General features: G+C 50.0%; 1 protein-coding gene across 1 annotated transcript; it reads left to right on the top strand.

Moving 5' to 3' along the window:
* Positions 1–1,592: 1,592 nt before the first annotated feature.
* PIGR (polymeric immunoglobulin receptor) lies at positions 1,593–17,017 on the top strand. The gene is made up of 11 exons (XM_075443129.1): positions 1,593–1,880; positions 9,637–9,732; positions 9,976–10,308; positions 11,006–11,335; positions 11,962–12,285; positions 12,732–13,046; positions 14,014–14,158; positions 14,696–14,814; positions 15,124–15,249; positions 15,391–15,449; positions 16,411–17,017. The coding sequence occupies exons 2-11, from the start codon at positions 9,651–9,653 to the stop codon at positions 16,540–16,542; spliced, it is 1,965 nt and encodes a 654-aa protein (XP_075299244.1). The 5' UTR covers positions 1,593–1,880; positions 9,637–9,650; the 3' UTR covers positions 16,543–17,017.
* The last annotated feature ends 102 nt before the right edge of the window (positions 17,018–17,119 follow it).

Raw genomic sequence — 17,119 nt, 5'->3', positions numbered from 1 at the left:
AAATGCACAAGCGGTTGCGGGTCCCCATGGCTGGTTTCTGCCAGGACTTCCCCAGCCCGCGGCCATGCCACCTCCTCCTGCGCGCCCTCCGCAAGCCCACGCTTTTCAAAACGCATCTCTGTGGAAACTGGGGGACGGAGAGGCGGCGAGCGGGGAAGCCGACATGCTGGCACTCGAAGGAGGGGTGCTGGAGCACGGGAGGGAGAGGAAAGCAAACACACCTGTGCCTGTTGTGGCCAAGCAAGCCCAGCCTGAGAAGAACAACTAATGCCAACATCAGCCCGAGAAGCTGCTCTGGTGGGAAGGACACGGCTTGCGAGGGGATCAGCGTTTGTTCCCACCTCGGAAAGATGGTGGCTGTTCTCTCAGTTCAAGGTCCCCAGCAGAACACCCTGTCCAAGCACAGCAGCAGCCTTCCTCACCTCCAAAGCTCCATCCTCATCACAAAAGGTGCACGTTCATGGAAAGAAAGGAGCTCAACACCCTTCGCCAGAGGAAAGGTGCTTCCAAGACTGGCTTTAGGTTCTGACAAGTTTGCTAAACGTCCCGACTCCAGGTCAGGATCTCACTGCTCTCAGGCACGGCAGGAGTGCCTGGGGCTGCCGTCCTGTTTAAGCTCATCAGCTTTCACTGAGAGCAGATGAGAAAAGCTTTGTGTGACCCCCTAGTTAGAAGAAATCACTGCTTTTGTATCATTAGTACAAGGTAAAGCAAGCTAATGATTCATTCCACATGATACAAATACTTTCATCTTCATTAATTTTACTGTCTCATACAGCTCCGTTTCTGACAGCCCCACACCACCAGGAATTTGTATCTGGGCCCCCGACATGCCCACAGCAGAAAAACAGAGAAATGAGGCTGAAGATGGCAGCAAAGCTCCTGTTAATTATTTTCAATTTTAAAGAGTTTACAGTGTTCTTGGTCTGCACAGACAAGGCCAACCCTTGTCCACCCAGACTCCTGCTCTTCCCATGAGGCAGAGAAGCTGGAGAGAGCAGGGAAGGGAGACAGACCTGCTCTACCGGGACACCAGCTGGGGTCTTCTTAGGGACAGTGGTTTCCAAAACACATGGAACTCCTTAAAAGAAACCACCTGGTTTTGTCTAGCTTTGCCCTACAGAGCTGTTCCACTGCTGGCTGGGGGTACGATAAGATCAGAAGCCAGGTCAGTGCTGGCAGCAAAGGGCTCTCCTGCCTAGGACGATAGGAAACGCAGTCACAACTCAAGGGTGATGTTGCAATGCTGACAAAGAGAAGGGGGCTGGCTGGCCCCTCGCATACTCAGACCCCACAAGGCTCCCCAGTCTCTCTATGCCAGGTGTAGGCACCCAGTTTCAAACCAAGGAATCACAGCTGCCCTGGCCATCCGAGTCCTGTCCAAGCAGAAAGCCATCTCAAAGGTACCCTGCTCCCAGCAGAGCAGACCACCTTCTACTGACCTGACCCCACACAGCCGCTGGCTCCTTCCTAAAGCAGGCAGCAGCACCCTGGACCATGTCAGGGAGCCCACCCTCGGGGCAGCTGTTGTGCAACAGCAGCGTGCAATCAGGAGGTAGAGAAGAGCGTGCGCTCTGGAGCTGGCAGCGGCGCTGGCATGGGCATTGCCTTCCCGGCCCTCGCGTGGGGTGGTGCTCACCTGCCAGGGTTTTTGGATGCTATTCCTTTAAGGCACAACAGGTGGAAATGCAGGGCTAGAGGTAAGAGGAGTATTTAAAACAGGCTGGCACTGCCAGAGCCCAGTGTCCGGCTGCGGGAGGGAAGCAGGACACTCACAGGAGGTCCTGGGGTCAGCCACCGAGACACCAGCAGAACGAGGAGCAGTCACTCCGAAAGGGAAAGCAAGAAGTACAAAACAGTCTGCAGAAGTACCCTGGAGTGTAAGTAATGCTTCTTTGTTGTCTTTCTGAAGTGTGAAATCTTTTGTAACACCACTCAGATGGGGAAGGAGAAGAATACAAGCCCTGAGATGCTTTTAAGGACTCTTCCTCACACGTGCGAAGGGAAGCAGCCGTTCTGGAACAGCAGTCAGTAGGTGTGGAGGTCTTGCTGGTGGGGAGCCTGAGCTCTTCTGAAAGAAGGTCAGAAGCATAGGATCAGGCTTATGATGTTTATGTTCTCTTTTCTGCAGTAGATTTTTATCTTTCCTTTGGGGAAAAAAGTTTATTACCCATACAATATTTGCATTAAGTTTTAACATAGAAAATAACAGATGTTAATAAATGACTGTAGTCATCTTAACTGTTGCAAGTTAGTATATGGTCATTACAGTCTTTGAATCACAACATGGACATAATCATGGGGATGTGGATTTTGAAATTTAAGAAGGGAATTTGTTATGGTTATGTCCTAAGCAAGTTCTGAAGAGCTACCATGTTTGCACAGTTAAAAGGAAGATAAATAGATACCGAAGCATAAGTGAACATGATGTGCATGGTGCCCTAAAGCTGAAACAAGAAAGCTGGCAGACCCCTTTCACATCTATACCAACAGCAAAAGGGCAGGTTTCTGCACACCTGAATTGTTGCTCTGCAAAGGAAACATGGGACTTCAAACATTTTTTCTGAAGTTCAGAGAAATACCAGCTCCTAATAGCAATTATGCTGCTAACGACTCGTGCACTGGCGCTATCCATCCATCCGCAAGCGGCGTGGTACGGACTGCGGCAGCACAGCGAGTGCTTTGGGATTGTAGGCAGTTCCTGCTCCTTGCAGTACGAGTAATAGTACGCTGGAAGAATAGTTTCATAGTGTTGAAGTCGGTTTCACTTTCTAGCCCGAGAGACAAGAAACAAAAAGTAAGAAACAAATGAACCGTGATACGCTTATCTGAAAGCAACCAGTTGTTGTATGGGGTGTCTAACACCTTAAAGGAACACGAAGTTAGGTCACCAGCTCGTGTATGGTATATCTAACAGCTTCAAGGAACAGAAAATCAGGTCAGCAGCACAATCTCAGCAGCAATTTCGGTCACTGCCATGAGGGCTGCCTGGTTATTCTTTTTCATTTGTTTTCCAGAACATATTGCTCATATAGGACAGTGTCTAACTGCAACTCACAAACATTCTTAGCTAGGAGGGTCACAAGGACTGCAGAAGTTCTTAAAACTGCTGATTTCTTAGCAAATCCTGATAGTCTTTGAAAAGATCTGTCTAGCTGTTTCTGCTCACTGTATCACAAAATTTGCACCTTCTATTTATTCTTTCCGTATTGTAAAGCAGGCATCAGTTTGGAACGTGAAATATTCCTTTTCTGTGTGTGTTTATGTCAGCTTGATCTCTTATCTTAAAGTTGATTGCTGATTCGTAACTCCGTGAAAACAGGGTGGATAGGTTGCCTTTCCCCACAGCAAATAAAACTCACAGTAAGCCCATGTGTGCAGTGATCTTGCTGGGCACTGTAAAGACTTAGATAGCCCCAGTCCTGCACAGCAAGAAGTCCATTGCCATGCCCTTTTTCTAGGCACCCAACTCTTCAGCACCTCCAAAAATCACCCCTAGCACACGTGGCAGGGCTTCTTCTCGCATTGTACCCCCTGATGCTGCTGCTCTGCACTGCCTGTGCCTACAACAGTTTGCATCTGCACAGCTTACTCCTGGTATTAGTGGGTCTTGCTTTAAAAGGATTGAGGGGGGGATATTGCCCCATTCTATATGTTATTATTTCTCCAATATTTGAATAACAGCGAGCATTCTATAAAACAGGCAGAATCTTCAGCTAGAATTACAGATGTGGCGTCTAGCTCTTCATGTTTCCTTGCTCCCGTAGCGCGTCCTTGACATGGGTCATTGTTAAGAGCAGTGGTTAATAGCTAATGGGTTGGACTGTGCTGATCCCTGGCAGGCTGGGTGAGGGGTGTACCTGTTGCTCTGAGCTCAACCTTGCAGCTGAGCCAGCAGAACTTGGACGCTGAACTCTGGTATTTCATACCCAGCAAGAGCAGCTGCTTGCTTGGCTTTGCGTAACTCGGGGGTCAGGTCCCAATCTCTTTCAGATCGTTATAAATCTGAAGGTAATCCTCCCGAGGACTGATAGAGTCACAAAAGCACCACAGAAACCCAAAGGAAGTTTTGTAATGAATGATATTTAGAAGAGTTCACCTGGTCTGAGAGCACTTTCTGCTGGAAACTTGAAAGCACTCTTTCAAAGTTTAGGCACACAGTGGTGCTGGAGAGGAAGGTGATGTTCCCAGCCAGACCAGCCCCACAGTGCTTTCGGCACACCATAGCTACTCCAGACCAACCTCCCGCTGTCCTGCAAAGGCGCCATGAACCACTTTCTAGGGATAAAGACACCTGAAGACATGTCTGTACAAGCAAGAGAGACTGACTGTGGGGCCTGAGTGGGTCTAACGTCCCCAAAGCTTTACACACAGCATGAGCATTGCTTTGCCACTCAGCGGAGGCGTAATGCAGTGAGGTTTAAGCGCAGAGCAATGTACTGAATCCAAAGGGATAGCGTTATTCATTCACAAGATGACACTAAGACAATAAAGACATTTAGCTGTCCTGAGTTGGAAAGCAAGAAAAAAGGTCATTATGTTGTAAAGGACCTCGTAATTACTCCATCTGCGTGGCTTTTCACACCGAACCTGCACTGCGCCATGTCCATGTCTCACTCGGCCCTAACCAATGAAGCCCCTTTTGTGCAGCGCATGGATGCACCAAGCTCTGATGTTCTGCAGTGGTAGGAAGAAACACAACGAAACCCAAATTAAGGAAAGATGTTACAAGGCATAATGAGTTTTTCCCTGTTGTTGTGGTATTAGGTATACAGCTGGGCTTTACTGATGCTCGAACACTTCCCAGGCTTCTCATGCACTCCCACACCCACACAGTTGCGCTTGGTGGGGGTTTCAGCAGCCGTTCCCAAGCTCGTGCTCACAGACACATCAACTCAAGCAGAGTATGGAACTGAGTGGCTAGGAGAAAGTTAATGACATTTACCTAATAATGGTTATATCTTCTGTTTTGAAGCATATTACAACTGTTTTGATTTATTCTTGCTAATGATTAGCCTGTCCCGTTCTGGTTCTGTACAATATCATTCTCTGCAATCCCCATTGCACTACACACACAAACACAGCAGCCCACAGCAAACAAAGCGTCCCAGACCAGGTAATGCCATCGCCCTGATCTCGGTGACACCCGTGTCCAGAGGCCAGGGTTAAGAGTGGAAAGCTCATGCACCAATGTGCAAACTCCCACATGCCGAGTTCAGCTGTAAACACTGGTTTTGTGTTCTAAACCTTCAAAACCTGTTACTTTGGGACAGGGAAGAGCAAGAACCCAGCGGTTTTGATGATGCAAAAAGCAAGTAAATTCACAAAACCAAGATTTGAGTTGTATCTAAAAAAACCCACCAGTTAAAAAGGAGTACCGCTCCAGTCAGCAGCTGGTAACGATCCGGAGAGGACCGCTACTGCAACAGGGAATTTGGGATTTGTGCCAGGAGGGGACACAGTCCTTTGGCTGCAGGAGGGACTTTGCAGACACCGGACACGCACATTTGTGCAGCTGAAAGCTTTCCCCATGGCTGCCTCTCTGCAAACCCTGTGCCCCAAAGGGAGGGAGGGAGAACTACTGCAAGCTTTTAATTCCCCCCTCCCTGCTCCTTGACCTCTCAAAATGTTTTAGACTGACCACAGAGACAGCCCAGCAGTCTGCAGAGCCTGGCCCAGCAGCGCGGGTGACCCGAAGCCCAAGATGCGGATGGGAGGGGGCTGCCCCAGGGCGCTGCCAGCCTGACGCTGCCCACCCACCGCTCCTTGGCCCTGAGCTGCGGAGCAGCTTCCTGGAGCCACTTTCGTACTGGGAATAACTGGGTTCCCCCTGCTTTCCCTCCTGAGCAGCCCACTGCACTGCCTTGCAGACAGCTTCTCGCTAGGTTTTTAACGCATCAGGTTTCAGACAGCAGCTTAGTTGCCTGCATGGACACTTGTGGCACAACTCGTATGTCCAGGTCTCTCTCAGCCTCTGCGATCCCTCCTGCCTGGCAGCTCTGGTGGGCACGCAAAGCGGGCTGCAGGCACCAACCCGCCCAGTGCCACACACATCGGCTGCCAAACAGGGTCTTGCTGCGGTGTGGTGGGACCAGGTTTCCCCTGTGGGAGATGTTCCCATCACCCCTCAGTCCGTGTGGACACTGTGATCTCACACACTCAGCCCTTCCTGCTCTGAGAGCTACCAGAAATCCAGTGCAGGCACCCAGACACACAGGTCAGTGCCTGCAAGAGGGGGAAGCAGGAGGTGTGGGCATGAGCAAAGGCAATCCAGGGTGGCAAGCGAGTCCAGACCAGCCACATCACACAGCCCCCAGCAAAACCAGTGGGGAATCAGCCATCTGCAAAGCCAGTGCAACTCTTCCTACGTGGCGTGACCAAATGCAGCTTCTGCTGGAAGGTTTTGGGAGCACTGCACAAGCCTCACGCGTTGTGCCAACCACCAGACCCCCCCACCAGGACTTAGGGAAACCCCTCAGCACCAGCTGTGCCATCACTGCCCAGGGCAGATTTTTGCACCTTTCTCTGAAGCAGCTGGTGCTGCCAGATATGGAGGACACACTGATACGGTTGTGCATCTGCATGTGAAGCCTTGCCTCCACTGCCAGCTCCAGAAAAGACTTCAACAGTATGTAACCAAGGGGCACTATTTTTTTCCCCTTTCTCTACCCCTGAAAAGTTTGGACAGACCACCAAGAAGCTGCAGCTGAGCAGCCCGGGGAGCACAGGCTGGGCACAGGCACGCTGCCCTTTCCAGCACTGGCTCTCCAGCAGGCACCGTCCCTGGGCACACAGCAGGATAAGAGCACTGCAGATCTACCAGCACACTTGACACAAGCTGGATTCCCAGCTGCTCTGAAGGTAGCACACATGGCATTTCCCTCCAGTTTCAAGCCTCTTGGCTCTTCCATAACCCCCTGCAAACCTCTGCTGTCCCATCTCCTCTCTCCTTTCAACCCCCCCTCCATCTGTAGAGGCATTAATACAAAGCACTTGCACGGCCACTTACTTGCACTCCCTTTCACACGAGCTCAGTAGCCTTTCCTCTTCCCTGGAGCTCTGATGTTCAACCCTTGTCCTCTGACTAGAGACAAAAAATCCAGCAGCAAATGTTCTTTGGAAGCAAGAAGCAAATGGAGCTCTTTTACCAACAGCTTGACGAAATCCTCCTCCAGCATCTCAAACGGCGTTTGCTTGTTGCAGAATGACCAGCAACGCTCACTTGCACCATTTCTCTAGGCTGGGCAGCATCGTTCTTGGAGTGTGACACGGCGCCGGCAGCAGAGAGGGGTTTTCCAGCCACCCGCTCAGTGGACAGCATGGAAGTACAGCACAGATATGGGTTTCTTTTTACGTAACCAGCGGCTGTGCTTGCTCAGACCTGCTGTACGTGGGAGTTTTCTCCCTTCATTCAGTGAGTGGGGGAATGTTTTAACAGCATCTGAGAAAGCAGGGCTAGAGGCACCTCAGAGCTGCAGGAGTTGCACGTGTTGGTCATGCAACAGGAACCGTTGTTCTTGTCTAGGCACAAGTGCACGTGTGTGTCCTCAGAGACAGAGGTGCAAAAATTCTTTCCTGCTCTAACATGCACACAAAGACCCTGATGCCACCACTCTTGCACACATCGTTCTGGACACAGCTATATCTATTTCAAAAAAAGAGGTCTTGGTAACCCTTCCCTATCTGACAAAACCATGTTGTCTGCAACCCTGAAGTAGCAGATTGCTTTGGGAAGGAAGCAGACTAACAGATTACTCAAGCTTTGCCAAGAAGGGGAAAGCTGAGCTGGGATCCTGCCTGCACTGCAGCGCAAGGGGTGGAGGGCAGCGAGGTGACCATCCGCCAGCAGAACCACTGTTAGCAAGGGCCAACATCAAGGCCCTCTTTGTGCCATATTGTTTGCTTTCTGCAGGATGTGTTATGTTTGGCTTGCTGGCTGCTTCTGGGATATGCGTGAAAGAGCATTTTTCATGCTCAATGAGTTAATTATTAGCCATAGGCAAGTGGCCACTGAGCAATTAGAAATCACAATACAAGGAAGAAAGCACAACAGAACACCTTTCATATTAACACGGAAATAAAAGTCTTTCTTCTGCTGGGAATTACCCTTAATAAAACTGTGTCACTTGATGCCCTGAAATCAAATTTCTTCCACTGTTTATAAAGACTTTCCTTGGCACCTGTCATCTTCTCTAGAACTTGGAGTACACTGGTAGATCAGCAGCCACGCTCGGGAAATGCTCATTCCCACCACTGCCCCGTGCAGTGTCCAGCAGCCCACTCAGTTCACACCAAGGAAAACAGTTTGGTGAATGAGAGGCTTGGCTTCCTCTGAGCCGTCACTCCGTCCAAAACAAGGGGGAGGTCACAAATATTCATCCTTGAGACTATGGACACATTTCAAGAGACACGCAGTTTGGTCTGCCATTCCCCAATAGCCATAATTTTGTGTCCTGGCCAAGGGTTAATTTTGGTGTAGTAGGTTTGATGGATATCCAGGTGGGACAGTGCTTGATTGGTTTAAGTCTGATTCTTGGAGGGGGGGGTGGGGGCGTAAATCTCTGCATCTCACTAACAGTACCAGCAACTGAGGAAAGAAAAAAGTAGAGGTAAAAATATTACACTTTTTCCTTTTTGCATGTCCTTGAAGAGATCTGGGCAGTAATCAAATACAGGCTTCAGGTCTAACCGCTGCTCTGTGACATAAGGAAGAGATTTGCATATAAGGAAGAAATTTTTATTGTGAGGGTGGTAAGACACTGGAATGGGTTGCCCAGAGAAGTTGTAGATGCCCCATCAGTGGAAGCGTTCAAGGTCGGATTGGACGGGGCTTTGATCAGCATGACCTAGTGAAAGCTGTCCCCGCCCCTGGCAGCGGGGTTGGACTGGAAGACTTTCAAAGATCCTTTCCAAACCAAACCATTCTGTGATCCTGTGAGAGCAGGTTTTCCCAAGGAGTGGTTTTAGCACTCGGGCAAACAAGCAAACAAACCTTCCTTTCACCGCGTGAACAACGCTGAAAGAAAATATGACCCCAGCTATTAAACTATTAGAAGCAGCAGTATCTCCTGGCAAGGGTCAGGTGAGCAGTCAAGCTCTGGGTTGCCACCAGGCTCTCCAGCCTGCCAGGGCTCAGCAGCTTTTGGACCATTTTTGGACTTCAGCCTTGTGATGGGCTATTCTGATCCACAAGTTTCAAACCAGATACCATTTCCAATTTTGAATCAAGTCTCTCCTGGCTTGGCCAAAATCACTTTTTACGCTGTGCACACCACCGCTGTTGCTTGCCCAAGGAACCTCTGCTCTGATGGACACACTGATGGCTTGCAGACCTTGTGTTAACCAAGTTTGCCATAAGACCAACTGCCCTCACTTTACACGATGGGAGACCGGAGTGTTGGGATGAGACCCACGGGCAGTCATGACACCATGCAGCAACACAGGCAAGAACAGAGATACCACCACTCTCTTTCTTGTTTAACTTCTTGACAAAAGTGATTAAATTCTGTATTTCTCTCTAGCTCAAGTAGCCACAACCCTCATATCCTCCAGACATGAGGATTACTAGATTACTTGATCATTTAACTTAATCATTTTGCTAAAGTGATTATTCACCAACTTCTGTGTCTCTTCCAGAGAACGCAAGAAAAATGACTTTACTAGCATTCATCTTCCTGCTCGCCTTCCTCCCAAAGGAATCTGCAAGCAGCAGATACCCCCCCAAGGCATCAAGTAAGTGTGACTTGTCTGGGGCACAGGTCTTGTGGGTGGCCTAAGAGCAGAGGTGGCATTACTAAGGGTGGAGCAGGGTTTGCGGAGCGTCTCTACCCCATCACCGCCATGGGACGTTTCAGACCACGTGGTGCTGCACAGCCCCGTGTCCACGCTTGCCCCGGTACACCCCACCTGCTCTGCGGTCCCGTCGGGTTGTGCAGCACAGCTGGCATTCACAGCCAACGTGTTTTCCTCTTGCAGTCTCCAGCCCTGTGTTCGGACCACGGCAGGTATATGGTCTGTTCAACGGGTCAGCTACCGTGAAATGCTTCTACCCTCCAACGAGCGTGAACAGACACGACAGAAAGTACTGGTGCAAGGAATCGGCCAGGGGCTGCTTTACTGTTGTCTCCACCAGTGGCTACACTGCGCCAGGCTACCAAGGCAGGATCTCCATCATTGACTACCCACAGGCAGAAAACTTCCAGATTAACATCTCTGAGCTTAGAGCCACTGACACAGGCACCTACCAGTGCGGTATTGGTATCAATGGCAGAGGGCTCTCCTACAAAGTCAGTCTGGATGTTTCTGAAGGTAATTACAGTCTCCGGGCTCCTTAAAGAATAATTTCCTTACTTTCCCCTCCCTTGATAATAAGGCTCCACAGTAGTTTGTCCAGTGTCTAAAAGCTCATGAGGCTCCACGCTTCCAGGAAACAGCAGTTTTCATTTTTCCCTGTGCTCTTACAGAACGCATTTTTTGACCAAAAATCTGGCATAAAAATCCGATTAAATGAACTGCATCTTAAGGTCACAAACAGTGCTTAGGAACTGCTGACCTCTCTCAGCCACTTGAATTCAGGGAGATGCGGTCAGAGGGCAGAACTGCCCATCACTCCACTGCACACTCCAACCCACGGCTGTGGCTGTGCCAGCCAAGCCTGCCCACAAGTCCACGCGAGCACGGTGCGCAGGATGGCACCGCACTGCTGGGCAAGGCCCTGGGTGCAGAGCATGGTGCAAACCCACCACAGCCCCTGGCAAGAAGGCTCTGGGAGAAACCCCGCTATAGAGTGGGCAGTGAGACAGCATAGCCACCTCAGTCCTGAAATGTGTGGCAGACCATGGGACACAGCTGGGTAGATCGTGCTCTGACCAGGAGAGGCACATGACCATATAATATAGCAAAGTATAGAGAAACCCTATGCTACAAAAGCCTTCAGAGATATAGGGGAGCCACACATGGTTACCAACAGAGCAGTAGACGCTGACTGGTGTCTCTGTGTGCACAGGTCCACATGTGCCCGAGGGAGCCGAGCTCTTCTACGTGAAGCTGCACAGCACTCTGACCATGTCCTGCAGCTTCGGGACAGAGTATGAGAGCATCAGGAAATTCTTGTGCAAGATGGATAAAAGCGGCTGCCATAACATCGTCGATACTTATGGGAATGTTGATGAGGGTTACACAGGGCGAGTTCTGCTGAGCAGTGAGGAGCTTCCAGGTTCATTCAGCGTCACGATAACCCAGATGGACTGGGAAGACTCCGGCTTGTACCTGTGCGGTGCCGGCGTCTATGGGGAGAGCGGAGAAACAAAGGAACTGGACGTGCATGTCTATGAGGGTAAGCTATTCCCAGTGGTTTTTCCCTTCATCTCTGCTTCTCTTTAGAAGCATCTCTAGCGGTCTCACTATCTAACAAGCACTTTCATCTCCCTTTGCAGAGTGCTATTAGCCTATCCTCTCATCTAGTTATTTCTTCTATTCATTTAGCTATCTCTAACATACTAAACCATCACTAATAAAGCCTGTATCAAGCCTTAACTTTCTGAGCAGTGACTATCTTCCCCAGTCTGGCTAGCCCAAAATTCCAGAAGGCAAATTCTCCCTACCAGTTTGAGACAAGGAAACTGTCTCTTCAAGTCTTAATTCCTTAAATCTCAAGATGACAGATATAGAAGGGAAAAGACTTGTCCTTCCCCTAGCAAAGGGAGCAAGATTTCAGAATTTTGCTACAGAAAGACAACAACCACTTGGTGAACTTGGGAAAAAGAAAGGCCTGACAGACCCTTTTGGAGCAATTCCTATCAGTGCCAGGGCAGCCTCCTGCCATCTGCGCCCCTGAGCTTCGCCTAGCCTTCTTTTACCCAAAACAGCTTTGTTTGATCTGAGAATATTTATTCTCTTGTGACATTGCCACATAGGCAAAAGTTAGACACATATAGCTGCTTATTTCATTTTTATCTCTAGAGACAAAAATTCCTCAAGGAACTCCCACAATAACTGGAGTAAAAGGAAGCTCAGCCACTTTTCAATGCCACTATAAGCCTCTAAGATCAGCCTCAGTGAAGTACTGGTGCAAGTGGAGAACGAACGGGTGTGCTCGGATCATAGACAGCTCTGGGTTTGTGCTGGCCTCGTACGAAGGCAGAGTGGCCCTGTACGACAGCCCGGTGAACCAAACGCTCACCATCGTCCTGAACCAGCTGAGCGACAGTGACAAAGGCTACTACTGGTGCATGACAGATGAGGAGAAGGAGCAGCAGTCGTCAACTGAGCTGAAGATCATAGACGGTACGAGCTCACGCGTTGGCAGTTCTCTGCCTATTGAGTAGGTACAAAACAATCACCTAAGAACCACAAAGGAGCAGATCTGGCTTTCTGAGATGAGATGCGAGCTCCAACTCTGAATTTTTATCTCATAAAAGGCAAATCATTGTGCCAATCCCCCCATCCCATTAGCTTTAAAATGGAAACACAAGGTTTTAGTATTATGGGAAAGTGTTCAAAAAAGTTTCTCATGTAAGTATTTCTCAAACCTTGCAAAAAAACCCCCCAGCTTTCACCCAGAGATGCATCTACAGCATCCTTAACATTAATTTAGCAGTGTAAGGAACACTTTCCCTCAAAGACACGTCTCCTTGTTCACCTTCTCTAGCAGCACCACTGCCTGTTGCTGACTACAGTTCCCACCACTGAGACCACTAACACCAGCCTTGATGTTCTGTTTGCCCTCACAGGAGAACCAGGGCTGACAGGAAAGAAGGAAGTGGAGGCACAAGTGGGTTCGCAGGTCAATTTGGCTTGCTCTTATCCGTGCAAGTACTACTCCTACCAGAAATACTGGTGCAAGTGGAGCAGCACCGGCTGCAGCCCCATGTCTGCTTCGGACCAAAGGCAGCTGGGGTCGAATGTCACCTGTAACACTGACAACAAGACAGTCATCCTCAGCTTCGACTCGGTGGAAAAGACAGACCAAGGGTGGTACTGGTGTGGAGTGAAGCGCAACGGCCGCTTTGGGGAAACCATGGCCGTGTACCTGCAGGTGACCGGAGGTGAGCTCCAGGGCGAAGGTGGGCAGGGGCTTTCCTGTTCCTCAAAGCTGTGGACCATGCTGTGTTCTGCCGAGAGGAACGTCCTCGCCATAGCCACTAGGTTGCAGCACCTCAAAGCAGAAGTGCTCCCATCCAGCAGCCTCCCAGACCAGGTGCCAAGATCACCTCGATTTTGCACATCTTGTCACAGATGTTTTCAACCCCTCACTGGTTTCTGCTTCCCAGTCATAAAATCCCCACCAGTCTAAAAATCACTTCCTTCCACACCATTTTTACTTTTTAACCCTGTCCTTTCTAATTATTGCTGTTACAATTCGTAGTATCACTTAGTTTAAGTCACTTCTGACACCTGCCAGGTGAAGGACAGCGTGTAAGCCAGAGCTGCATCGTGCTCCGGGGAGCTGATTGTCTTAAGCAGGAAAACAGTAGGGAGTGGGAAAGGACAGGCTATCCCCCACTCACTTGGGCAGCGAGTGAGTGAAGTCTCAACTTTGGTGCAGAGTTTTGGAATGAAGATATTTTTCGCAGTAAGGAATATTATTAGAAGCAGAGCAAAGAAAAAGTTTAGCACTAGATAGCTCACAGGCAATTATCTTAAGTGGATGATGGTAAGAGTGAAAACAGTTAGCGAGAAACAGCCTCATTTCTCTGTCTTAGGTGAGCAAAGAGCTAGGAATAAAAGCAAACCAAGCATTCAAAATTTGTTCTGGAAATACTAGAGGCAGAACTTACAAATGCAAGACTTTAGAAAAAGTGTATAGTCAGAGAGTCTACTTGAGATTTTTTGCAATAAATTAGTTGGAACAAGGTTATTTCAGACCTCTAAACCCCATTTTAAGGAGCCTCTCATGTACAGCCAAAGCCTACTGCAGTTCCGCATGCACCAAATACGCCCAGCTCGTTTCTGTGCCACCATCTCTGTGCTCTCTGCCTGCCACTAACCACCCTCCTTCCCTGGGACACGCAGGAAGCAGTGCCAGCCGCAGCCTCGACCTCCTGAACGCCGAGCCACCCACCAACATCGAGCCCCCCAGCCACACCGAGGGTGACAGCGTTCCCAAAGCAAGAGCCAACATTAAAGATGGGGTGCAAAGCGTGGCTGCCTCAGAAAGGTTAGTTCTCTCCAAGCCTCTGTCACATCTTATTTTTGTGAAGGTTATGTTAAGCCACTGTTGGTACGGTGTTTGCACACTACATGCATGGTTTGGCAACAAGAAAAAATCTCATCCAACTTAGCTCAAAATATCAGAGGAAAAGCAGCAAGAAAGTTGCAGCAAAAGGCAAAAGGTCTTGAAATTAGTCTCTAGCCCAAGTACAAAAACACAGTCCCTGAAGGGAACAATTAGAAATTTCAGGTACGGAAAAACTAATTGAAAATTCTTCTGCCAAGATTAGAGAGCCTTCCTTCACACATTTATGACTAAGCTGCTGATGTAGCTGTTTTGGTACAACCTCTCCTACAGTTTTGTTTACCCCACCATGTGCTCGAATCCAGTTCGTCAATTGAATTGCATCATGCTTGCTCAGATTTACCATCCTATATAGATTTTAGACCGCTGGACATTCATATACCTTAGTCAGTCTTGAATAATTAAAAAAAATAAATATATGCATTTCACAGCCTAGTGATATCTTTCCCTCCATTCCAGCTCTGATCAAAGCCGAGGCCCCAGTACGCTTGTTACAACCCTGAGCTCTGCTGGTGCCGTGCTCCTGATCCTCGTGACAGCTTTCACCGTGTTCAAGTACAGGCAGCTGAAGAGGTCTGGTGAGTCCCTACCTTTTCTGTTCTCTCAGATGTCAGCAATGTTAAGACAAAAGCGATACCTGGTGCAAGCTCCCATCTCTGCTGGGCTGAGCTTCCCCCCTGGTCCCCCCCATGCTCCAAGGGACCCAGCCTCTGCCACTGACCCCATCCGTCAGCTCCAACACCCTGGCTGAGACAGAGACCACCCTGCCACGGGCTTTGTCCCTTACATTGCATCATCTCTCCTTGCACAGAGGTGGTTTGGAGGCTGATGCGCTTGCACCGACTCTGAGCAAGCACGCAGGGTATTTATCTCCTCCCTCTTAACAGACCTGGTGTCCGTCGGGAGCTACAGGACAAACATCAGCATGTCAGACTTCGAAAGCGTGAAGGAGTACAGCGCAAGCAATAGCACCTACGTGAAAGAGAACCAGGAGACTCAGATAGGAGGGGACGGTAGGTTGCTGACCGGGGGGCTTGCTCTCCATCCCTAGGGCAAGGGGTGCCAGGGAGGAGTTTGTGGAGGGACCTTACAAAAGCCACAGCTTGCCCACCCATGGCCCCAGCGCCCCAACACCTCCCCTTCTCTCCCTGCAGAATTCTTCACCACTGCGGCCACCCCGGAAAGCGCTGCCGAGACAAAGAAAGCAAAAAGGGTAAGAGGAGGCAGGAGAGAACCCACTGACCTGGAAGACGCTGCCACAGCCCTCCAGCTTCTGCCAAAGGAGCTGCCTTCTCCCAGGGGCCTTATTTATAGCCAGGTGCTCTCCATCTTACCTGGGTGCAGCCACCTGCTGCAGATCAGCCTCCATGGGGGGACCTTAACCCTTTCCTGACCCCAGGTTTGAGCAGAGACAATAGTACGGCACACTAAGCCCCAGGTAGCATCAGAAAGGTCGGAGCTGGATTGTGACTATAAACATAAAACACTGGGATCAGCAGACGGCCAGAGCACGTCCCACCTTCCAGCCTCTGCCCAACACTGTGCTCCCTTGCAGGCAGCAGCTCAGGGGGCAGAGGTAGACAGGGAGGTCTCTGCCATTGCAAGGGCTGTAACTTGCTCCTGTGGCCCTGGAAAGCCCCTGCCTCCCCCCTGCCTCTCCTCCCCTTGGGTAAGATCATGGTTGAGTGGCACCACTCAGCAGTGACCCAAGGTGCCAGATTTCCCTTCTTTTAAAAAGTCCCTAATCAAAGGTGCTATGTAGGTGTTGTAAGTGCCAAGAGCTGAACCAGAGTAATAAAGGAAACTGTCAGGAACCCAGTAACACCAGCAGCTTTGGGACAGGTCAGCTGGCTGCCGACATGTGGGGACAGGCATGTTGCAGAGTCCCAGACACACAAATGTCTGGGGTCTTCCCCGAGGCTGAGCAAATGGGTGATGCTCTCACACTGGCACCAGCATGGCCTGCCAGATTGTCCTCATAGAATCATAGAATCATTTAGGTTGGAGGAGACCATCAAGATCATCGAGTCCAACCACTAACCTAACACTGTCAATTCCACCACTAAACCAGGTTGCCAAGCTCCCCATCATCCCGTGTTAATGCTGTCCTTCCCCCTGCCACGCACCGCTGTCTGTCCCTGGCCACCTGACAGTGTCCTCCTGTCCTTCCCCAGAGCTCCAAGGAGGATGCTGACCTCGCCTACTCCGCCTTCCTCCTCACCTCCAGCAGCATCGCGCAGGGCGGCTCCGAGGGGGACAGCGCTGCCCCCGACATGTCCCCCCCGAACTGGGAGGGCCAGGCCTGAAGGCGAGGGACCGAGAGGCGGCAGCCATTGGGACCAGCTCTACCTTGAGCATCAGAGCAAGACGTCAGCAAGCAGCACTGTTCATTGCTACCACGATTTTCTATAGCTTGAGCTTTTTTTGCTTAAATTCAGCTTCGAGTGCTGATTTAGGAGAAACCGTTTCATGTCAAACGGGGCGACTGGGCTGGAGACGCAGGTCTGTGCAATCAGGTTGGGCTGGGAAATGGCAGGAGCTCAGCCCACCACCAGCCCAGCCCCACCAGTGCCCTCCCAACACGGTGGGCTCTCAAAGGCCAGAAGGCGCATTTTTTAAAATATCATTTTCTCTTAAAGGCAGCTGGAAAACCCTCTAGAGCAATGACTCACGCTTTTGATTCCTCTTCACTTTCTCACCCAGAGGGCAGTACCTGCAGACCAGACATGGTCTGAAGTGTTTCTATGCACAAGCAATAAAAAATACCACTGGCTTTCAGCAGACTGGGAGGACTCGCAGTCCGTGGGAGGGCGTGGGGAGAGCACACCCAAAAAGGCACAGCAAGGGTCCATTTGTCGGGGGGCTTTTTGCTTTTACTGCAGC

This window comes from Opisthocomus hoazin, chromosome 25 (genome assembly GCF_030867145.1).
Source record: "Opisthocomus hoazin isolate bOpiHoa1 chromosome 25, bOpiHoa1.hap1, whole genome shotgun sequence".
Taxonomy (NCBI): domain Eukaryota; kingdom Metazoa; phylum Chordata; class Aves; order Opisthocomiformes; family Opisthocomidae; genus Opisthocomus; species Opisthocomus hoazin.
This window is presented reverse-complemented; position numbering and strand designations above follow the sequence as displayed.